We start from the raw sequence: 10,125 nt of genomic DNA on the forward strand, positions 1-10,125 counted from the left end.
GCTGAGATTCCATTGTTTGCAAGGTTTTTCTTGCAAGCCTTGCAAGAAAAAGGAAGATATTTTCCCCAGATGAAGTCTTTGCAGTTCAGAATGAAATAACTGAAACACTGAAGATGAAGGATGTGATACATTGGGACAAGCCAGGAGTCTTTTTGTTTTATATGTTGCAATCTGACCCAATATGGCATTAACAGACTATGAGCTGTACACAGCTGACTATTGTGAACAATGTCAGAAGTCTTCATGTGTCATTTACCTACCAAAGGAACAAAGAGACACTACAACTACTCTTCTAAACTGTTATACAGTAAGTGTGGAATTGCAGAATGTTGTGACACCTGCAACTCCAACATAAAGACAGATACTTTTTCAATTACATTTATGTGATGACCCTGACACTCTCATGGTCAGTTAGTCCAGATGATTTAAGATGCTCTGCGATTCCTGACCCAGTCTTTGAAATTCCTGTAAAAACTGGAACTCAGTCGTACCTTCTGTCCTCAGTCATTTGGTTTTGGGGCCCTCTATTTTTGCTAATAATGTGTATTGCTGCAATCAACAGTCAGACGATTAGATCATTTGCACACCTGCTTTAAACTTATTGCATCTCGGACTGTGCTGTTTACATTATATCCTACATGGAGTTGCTTGACTTTTTAAGATTCTCATTTTTCACTGATTGACTAGAACAAGACCTGAAGAAGAAGAAACTACTGCAGACATAACCACAAAGAGCTGGCCTCCATCTTGGATAAACAGATGCAGACCTTTGCTGAACTGGAGGCTGAGAAAACCAACAGTCTCTTCGTATGGCTCTGCCTTCACTACGCCTCCTCTCTCCATTACTGCTTCTGTGTTGATGACAGTGATGTAGAGTTTAAACACTGGGGTCACAATGAACCAAAAGAAAACTGTGACACCAGTGGAGCCATGGAGAAAGAAGGAGACCATCTCTGGTTCATCAAGTCTGATCATGATGAGTTTCATTTTATCTGTGCTATAAACTAAGAGCTGTGACTTAGTTTGTGAGTGATGGTATCAAGTGAAAACTTCACATCTTGTCTAGTATTGCTTTGCTCATAGAAAAACTTTTTTTAAACAATTTGAAACCTTTCAAAAGCTTCTTTTTTCTTTTTCTTGTGTAGTGTAAATGCTTGCTGTAATTTCTAAGTGTAAATTTGACTCAGCTTTAAATCTTTAGCTAATTGGAATGTTTTACATGTTATTTTAATAATGCAAATGACATTTTTTGTTTCTTCTATAGGATCTGATGAAACTGGCTATCATTTGGAGTCCGTTCCTCAATCAATTCAGTGTTCAGTTGCTGCTCTGTCCATTTAAGTAATTGTGTCATTGGACAAGATAGAATAGAATAGAATATACTTTATTGATCCCAAGGGAAAAATGCTTATTTGTTGACAAGCTATAGTGTATTAAATATTAATAATACAAATATAACCATAAGAGATCAAGCTTATATATACCAGAGTGATATGACTGAATGTAAATAAATAAATAAATAACAAGCATGCACATGCAAATATGCTAATCTATAATCTTTTAATAAGCGCAGAGAAAATTTTATTTAAATTACTCAGACTTGGGCTTTGTAGAGCTTTACGGCTACAGAATGATTTTTTGTATCTCTCTGTGATGCGACACAAAAAATGAGTCTCTGGCTGAAGATGCTTCTTTATCTGGCCAGCACATCATGAAGTGGATGAGACTCGTTGTCCAAGATGGCTTGTATCTTGGACAGGATCCAAGATACTTCTCCCACCTTGTCTGCTGGCAGTGATCAGAGGGGCTGGTGCATGGTACTCTCACTTTGTCAGACTGCCCCAGGGCAGCTGTGGCAAAGTTACCCAGTCAGTTACCACCATCAGCGTTTGAGTGGGTGGATGACTGAATGTAGTGTGAAGTGCTTTGGAGACCTCCAGATTTGATAAAGTACTATATCTACAATTGGAGGCCATTTTATTAACCTGGAGCATTAAGAGGGCCCTCCAGAAAAGAAACAAAGGGCAAGGTGTATCTTGGGCATGCATTTGCTACATTATTAGAAACATCTAGAAATATTTCATGAATAGAGAGTAGCAGGAAAAAAAATAGAGAGAAGAAACATAAGCAGTCTGTTCTAAAAACGCTCAGAATAAGCAACCTGTAGCCAGTGTCATGAAGGATAGTTTGACTAGTCATGGTTTCTGTTTTATGGACACAAAATTGAAAGCTGGTTCCACAGAAAAAAAAAAAAATTTTTTTCAATTTGATCTAAAAATTAGAAATTGGCAGCTAAAATTTGAGAAATATGATTAGTATGTCTCGTTTACGCTACTTTAATAGCGATATAAAGTTCTTACTCAGCTCACTGTAATACTATTAGTTGGTCACTAGAGGTGGCTGCTGAGTTTCCATAAACTAAGTGAATTGAACACAAGAAGAAGTCAAAGCAAACAGCTGTTAGCATTATAGCTATGGCAGTTTATAAAATAGCTTAGTTTTTTCTTGTAAAAAGTAGCTAACTGCGTTTTTTTTCACCAAACATTCATGGTTTGAGGAGCGCACAGCTCTCTGCGATAAGTGGTGAGTATTATGTGACTTGGCTGTCATTTAGAGCTGACGTAGCTAACTAGCGAAACTAGCTATCAGAAGTGGTAGTCGTTATTATTTGAAATGGAGATTAAAGTAAATATGTTTGTAATTTTAGAGCCAGGTAATGTTATTCATTTCCAAAGTGACGGGATATGTCATAAAATAAAAATAATTTTTCGCTCTTCGTTACATTTTAAAAGATATTTTGATGTTTGTCTTCAAAACAATATATCTGTTATTGTTATTTTTTACTCTCTGGTGCAGTTTGATCTCAAGCCTTGTAGTCAGTGTGAAACTGGTCTATTCACTCTATTTCGAAATATGTCGTTGCACAGACTAAAACTTCATTAGAAAGATGGTTATACATTTAACTCGGCTTAGTGTGGCCGAGGCAACGTTCAGCTTTATAAATAGAGCATGTACCCTGTTCTTCTGACCAAAATAGAGGCCACGTACTTCATAATCCAAAGTAATGCTTCAAGTTTTTCGTGGATGTTTGGGCCCTCTCGATTTATTCGTACTTTTTTTTTTCATTTTTATTTACGTTTATATCAAATTATTTAACACTTGTATGTCCACAAACACCATTGATTAAACATGATTTTTAAACTAAATTATCAAACCTGAAACTATGATATTAGGCTGTATAACAATACAGTCTAATAGCACTGGCTGTATTTACCTTTTGGCAAATCAAAAGGTTTGACATGAGTGACTTCTTCTTGGTTTGATGAAAGTTTGTAATGAAGCAGCACTGTGATCAATTTCAGTGAGGATATCACTTTATGCAGCTGTATTCTATTTAAGAAAAAGAAAAGCAATTCTGTTTAGTGAATATTTTAAGCCAATCGCTAAAACTGAGACTGGGCACAATTGAATATGTCTTGGTTCTTAGAGGGTTTTTTATCCATCTTTAATCAAAGAGAGTTCATCAGTTTTGTCTGATAAAGATGCAAGTCAAGTTATTCATTTCCAGACAATGCTGGATCAGCATCCTTCATCGTTAGCCCTTTGTGGACTATATAGATTTTTTCTAATGCACCTAAGTTGCAACAAATTTTGCAGACAAATTTTGCAAAAATTCTAAGCTTGCAGAATTTTGCATTCCTGAACTAAGAGTTTAACATCTATGTGTATGAACTGTCAAAGCTGTTTAAATTATTGCATAACAGGCTTTGTAGCTGGTGATCACATAATAAATCACCTGATGTATGCAGATGATTCTTTGTCCACACAGTGCTGCGGTCCTACTATGAGCCTAATACTGCCATCTGTCTGTAAATAAAGCTATATCAATGTGTGCTGCTGAGATCAGGCGGATCTACCCCAAGATTGGGGAATGACGGACGTCATTATTTATTTAAAACACAGTTTAAATAAATGTGTTTTTATGTGTTTGTTTTTATCTCTTTGTACTATGGACCTGTCTCGTGTTAGGAATAAAGATTTACTGATTAAAAGAAATGTAATCAATAAAAAAAAACTGAGAAAGTAACTGTTCTCTTCTAACAGCTAATGTCACATATTTCTGTTATTTCTTTTTTTCCAACCATAGAAAACGAGCCATGAACTTCCAGGGCAGTCGAAGGAGAGGAGAAGATGGCGTTGCCACAGTGATTGACTTCCTGCTGTCCAACGCTCGGCTGGTTCTAGGAGTCGGAGGAGCTGCTCTGTTGGGCATTGCTACGTTGGCAGTTAAACGAGTAAGTGTTCCTGACCTTTTTAGTGCCACATCACTACACCTTTACCAGTCTGTCTGTCATGCATGTGGAAAAGAAGGGATTTAGGAGGTGCAGAAATGATGTTTGACTCAAATAATCAGGTTTCTACTTATGAATTCCATTGTTGTTGCTTTTGAACTTGAGTTCAGACCAGAACCAAAAGCCCAAAGTGTTCTGGAAGATTGATACAACATCAGCAGCAGAACATATTTTGGTGTTTATCTGTTCAGTAATATATAAGCTAACATAAATATTTTAAAGTCTATTCTCTGAGCTCCAATGCAAGGACTTTAGAACTGGTGTGATGTGCTCTATTTTCCTGATTTTAGTGAGAATGCGAGCAACAGTGTTCTGGATAAGCTGCAGTTGCCTTGACTCTTTGTGTGTCTCTGACGATGCAGGTCAGAGTCCATCACTACACAATGTCTTTGGGGTGTTGAGGAGTAGTTTCCAGCGGTAGTGACTGAAGCTTAGCACTGACTCTTGATTGTTTTTCTTTAGGAATAACTTCGGTTTTGTTTCTATTCAGCTGAAGAAAGTTATGGCACATACATGCATTGATTTGTTTTATACATCTGTTCAGTGCTTGAACGTTTTCTGCGTAGTGATGGTAGCGAATAGTATTACTTGTTATGACCTGAGTTAGTGGGATCATGTCGATATTGAAAAAGATGTGTCCCAGGATTGAGCCTTGGGGTACCCCACATGTGTCCTCTGTCTGATGGGCCTGGTAGTGTGGAGTTTGGATGCCACAGTAAAGTAATATAGTGTTATGACTACATAGTATTTCTAATCTAAAAAGCCATCTCAAAAATGAGGGAAACACACTTCTTTTAGACTTTTAACTACTTTTATATATTTATTTATATATATATATATATATATATATATATATATATATATATATATATATATATATAAGCATCAAACAAAAAGACTTCAGGGTGGGGGTGTAAATTAGTTTTCCTTTCTGGTTATGATAGTGTATTTCATCTCTGACTAGAGCACTAAAAAACGAGCGTTTGTGTTTAGCTGATTGAGCGTGCAGGCCGTGCAGCAGAAAATGAGAAGGTGGAGCAGAAGATGGCAGAGAGCTGGGAAGAGCTGAGTTTAGTCTCTGCTTCTCCAACACTGCTCAGGAAGGGAATAGAGGATGTTGTAATGAAGCACGTCTCTAAGGCAACTAAACAACAGAAAGGTATGGATGATATTTTGATGACATAAAATGTACCATTTCCTGATTTTATTTTTCTTTGTCAACCCACTGATGTTACATGCCAGCTATTTTCTCCTAACCAGCTGATCTCTGCCAAAACCTTGAAGTGCCCTCTTCTGAAGTTCAGCCTAAACATGAGGCAAAGTCTAAGAGGTACCAGCTTTGTGCGCTCACACTGCAGGTACAGTTCACCTCTGATCTAATCAGAACTTGCATGATAAAATCAAGTCATAACATCTGCACTGTTGGGAGCTGCTGTTTATGTTGATTCATTAGGAAGAGGAGTTTTGATGAAGCTTGGAAAATATATATCTGAACACAAGCTAAAGAAGACTCCATTTTACTTATATATTGCACTTTTAAATGTTTGAAATGCTGCTGCTAAGTAAATATTGAGCTTTAATGTAATCATTTGAAACTGAGCTAAAAGCCTTATCAATCTTTGTTGATTGTTCCAATCAGCAAAGATCTGCTGATTTCTGTTGAAGTCCCTTTAACAGAAAAATCCTCTGTCTGCTAAGTAAGAGTACTTATTCTACAGTAGGAAGACATTCTTAACTTTTGCTTTGTAATCATTATGTTATTGTTGCCTGGTGTCATTTTTTGCACTTAACACATAGATAGATGAAATTTTAGGCTTGTCACCATAATACATTTTGCAATTCCAAACAGGTGGGTATTTAGTCTAGATTTAAATATCCAAAATTAATAAACAAAACAACAGAACAATAAATAAAGTGAATTAAGATTTATCTGTAAACATCGTCCTTCAACATAGTGGCTTGTTGGACCAATTCACTGGACTGAAAACAATTTTTGGTAGGAGAGCAAAACAATAAATCATGCAATTTGAAATTATTGTTTGTTTTAATGTGATGAATTGATTTATTGCGACAGGCCTATGAGTGTACTTGATGAATAAAACAATCTTAAGACTTGTGAAATAGTTTTTCCTTATGCTGTCTCTTGTTGAAGTGTTGTGTTTGAAAACGTACATTGTCAGATATTGTCTTTGAAATGGCTCAGGAGCGTCTGCAGCAGTACTACTCCAGCAGGGTGGTGCTGGCTCCACATGAGGTGGAGAAGGCTCAGTCTCTGGCTCTGGATATCTGCACTGAGATCCAGGGCTTTCTCCACAGCCGTCATCAGGACATGCCTCTAGGAGAAATGAACCTTGGAGGTTCTCTCCTGGATGATTTGCAGGTATCTTTGCAAAACTGGTCATTTCTTCTCTTGTTTGAAGATGCAGTTTTTCATAGCTTGCACTTTTTCGTTTTTTTTAGCAGGGTGTTGCAAAAATCTTCCCAGAGTGTTTTTAATGTGTGTTTATATTTAGGTGGTCAGTGCAGACCATGCATGTCTGCTGGTGCCTCTGCAGCTGGAGCCTTCATTATGGCGCCTCATTCCTGGGGAGGAGACCCTCCTAACACACCCTTTGCACTGGATGGTCCGACGGATCAACATGGAGTATTTCCCTAGGGGACGCAGTTACTGGGACAGGTAATCTCACACGCATTAAACAATGTCATGGTGTGTTGTAAGAAGGGATATCAGTGTGAACATGTGCGATTAAAATGAACATTTTAAGATGTTAATATTGGATAATGCAGATTAATTGAACTACTTATTTTGAGCTAAAGCCTCTCTCCTGCAGAGGGTTACCTAGTTCACAGCAGCACGTTATGAATTCCACACTGCAACAAACCACAGCAAAACGTGAAAGTTTTCAGCAACAGCAGACAGCAACTAAAGTTGAACATTTTTATCCAGTGTGTCACATCTACATGTACGCTGTCAAACTTTCACATGTATGAATTATGCAGACTGGATGAGGACAAGAGACTGTTGCCTCATTCCACAAGTTCCATAGGAAATGAACGGAGAGAAACATTTATAAATTAACATTTAAAACAAAATGACTTCCTTAAACTTTCCTGAGTATTAAAAACTTGGAACACTGAGAATCTTCAGACATCTTTGGTGTGAGATAATAAAACGTTTTCTTAAACAGTTTTTTGAAACTGTGCATACAGTGATGTTTTTTTGATATGAGTTATCTGGGCAGTTGCCCAGGGCAGCATCAGAAAGGGGTGGGGAATGCGAGAACTAGAAAATAAAATATCTATTAGTTGTCCCCTGAACAAGTTTGCTTGCTTCTTGTACGCATGTGTAGTGGAGAAAGCTTGAATACAAGGAGATTAAATGACCTGCTTTCTTCTGCAAAAAACCCAGATAACTGCTTGCACTTTAATTGGGTGGAGTGCAGCAGAAGGAGGAGTTTGCTTAGGGAACCATTCCTGCAAGAACCACAACTCTATTCATATTTATATTTCAAGGTTACAGAGTTAGGCATAGTGATTAATCGTGATTAATGACAGTGCTAGTGTGATTAAGCTGACTATATATTTTTTAATTGATTGATTGCAGTAGTTAAGTCTTAATTTGTATTATCACAAGTTCTTTTGATTTTATTATAAATTCATAGTAAATCTATCTTAACTAACCTAACCATAACTTGGTTCCTGTTAGTTTGTCTGTTTAGTTTTAGGATCAGCAAAATTCATCTACTCTGGAGACAAAACAGGTCGATACTGCTGATGAATATGTTTTGTGTTGAACTTGACATGTCTACCTTTGGATTTTGTAGGTACTTGGTGGGAGGTTACCTGTCAGCAGAGACTGTGGTGAACATGTTCAGTAAGGTTGTCATGGAAACTGCAAACTGGCCATCAATCAGCAGCACTTTGGACTGTCAGGTCAGACCGGTCCTGGGAGGGCCTGAGCTGAAGCTGGAGATCCGGTGTGTGTGTGTGTGTGTGTGTGTGTGTGTGTCCTTGATGTTTCAAACATGTTCACTGAGCTCACCCCATGGTAGCTTTTAGTGTACTAACATGTTAATTGATTTATTTTGTGAATACTGAATTCACATTATGAATTGTTCTATATCCATATCTTAACTTTAGGATTTCTATGCAGTTGCCAACTTTTCTAAATCCAACATATTTCCAAAATAACAAAGCTTGAAAGTCTAAAAGAAGAAACAGAACAATATTATGCTAGTTGATAGATCTGCTAAGTATCTCACAGATAATGAAAATAGTTTCATGGAGTCTTCCTCCCTCAGTAACAATGTACACCCCAAAGAGTTTGATGGATTTATTTGTAAATATATTAAGTATTAAGAATGATACATTCAACATATGTAGCCTTAGGTTATTTTCAGATGTGTGCAGATTTTGGTCATCAACTTATTGATGAAATTGTAAAATGGTGAAAATGTTTTTACACCTGTTTCTGTGATCCTACAGGCCTGAAAGCGAAGCAGAGAGCAGCAACCAACCGCTCTTCATCTCGATGTTGCCCGTCCTCAGGGAGGGCAATGTAGTCCTGACAGCCCAGCCTGAGCTCACCTCCCCCTGGGTAAACGCCTGGCACCTCTCCCTCTACCCTTGGGAGACTCGGCGCCTGGCCCAGCTGGACGCCAGTGACGACGGCTGCCGCAGGCAGATGCTTAAAATCCTGAAGGCTGTGTGCAAACTGAGTCCGCCTATGCGACCCCTACAGGCCGCCCCGCTAACCAACCTGATCCTGCACCTCAGCGACAGCGAGAGCGACTGGTCTAAGAACAGCCTTGATGTCAGATTCCAGCAGTGTATCACTGAGCTGATTGGTCATCTGGAGCAGGAGGCGTTGCACAGTTACTTCAAACCAGCCGTCAATCTGCTCAACGGTCTGTCTGAGGATCAGGTGGACCAGATGGGCTTTATGCTCTACTGTGCTATGTCAGATCCTGACATATTGCTCATTTGACTCCCTGGACCTCCACAGAGATTCAGAAGCTCCTTTGATGCCAACGGCTGCAGTTCCTGTAATAAGGCAGGTGTCAGCGTGATGGTTAAACTGGGAAACGTCCAAACAGAAGACGAATCGTGCCAATGGACAAAATGGAGGACAAAACGTTAGTACTTTGGGATGCACCTCTGCTGCCAGTTTGGCGGAGTTTTTTTTTTTTTTTTTTGCACATTCATAAATTACATTAAAGGCTTTTATTTCTTTTTGTGTTCTGACAGCAGTATTGTTCCATTATTTAAAAAAAATCATTTGTATACTACACCTATGCAGGACAGAGAACCTCTGCAGCATGGGTTTGATAGATGTGTTTGATCCTCATTAGGATTTGTTTAACTTCATATGAAAAACAATCATGCGCCAACATTTTGTGTTTTCTGTCTTGACTTTGCAGTTCATGTTAAACATTAATTCACCTGAAGTTTCAGCATTTTATGTACTTCATAAACAAAGGAACCTTTGTGGGCATATCTCATCTGTGTTTTTGGTTGAGTGTTTCTTGTGTGTGTGGATGTGAGGATGAAGGCAAATAAAATATTAATGTCCTTATTTACCCTACAATCCTGCATAGTGTTTGCTGTCCATGTCATGTCACTTTAGTAATGGTAATCAGATAAATAAACCAGCATCCCCCATTAATAAAAGGTAGACTTAAATTTGTCTTAATATTCATGATTTGTTCTCCTTTATTTCAGATTTAGTTTTCAGCATCTGCATAACACTATAAAACAGCTTTGGAGACTTTTA

The 10,125-nt window shown here is 38.0% G+C and overlaps 1 protein-coding gene across 1 annotated transcript; it reads left to right on the forward strand.

Annotated features, from left to right (window-relative positions):
- The first annotated feature begins 2,409 nt into the window (after positions 1-2,409).
- mief2 (mitochondrial elongation factor 2) lies at positions 2,410-10,034 on the forward strand. Its single transcript, XM_014974037.2, has 8 exons — positions 2,410-2,583; positions 4,148-4,295; positions 5,346-5,511; positions 5,613-5,710; positions 6,556-6,732; positions 6,866-7,029; positions 8,177-8,329; positions 8,838-10,034. The coding sequence occupies exons 2-8, from the start codon at positions 4,158-4,160 to the stop codon at positions 9,337-9,339; spliced, it is 1,398 nt and encodes a 465-aa protein (XP_014829523.2). The 5' UTR covers positions 2,410-2,583; positions 4,148-4,157; the 3' UTR covers positions 9,340-10,034.
- Positions 10,035-10,125: the final 91 nt, after the last annotated feature.

The sequence above is a fragment of the Poecilia mexicana genome, unplaced genomic scaffold, assembly GCF_051168715.1.
Source record: "Poecilia mexicana isolate PSO_F unplaced genomic scaffold, ASM5116871v1 scaffold_2, whole genome shotgun sequence".
Classification (NCBI taxonomy): Eukaryota; Metazoa; Chordata; class Actinopteri; order Cyprinodontiformes; family Poeciliidae; genus Poecilia; species Poecilia mexicana.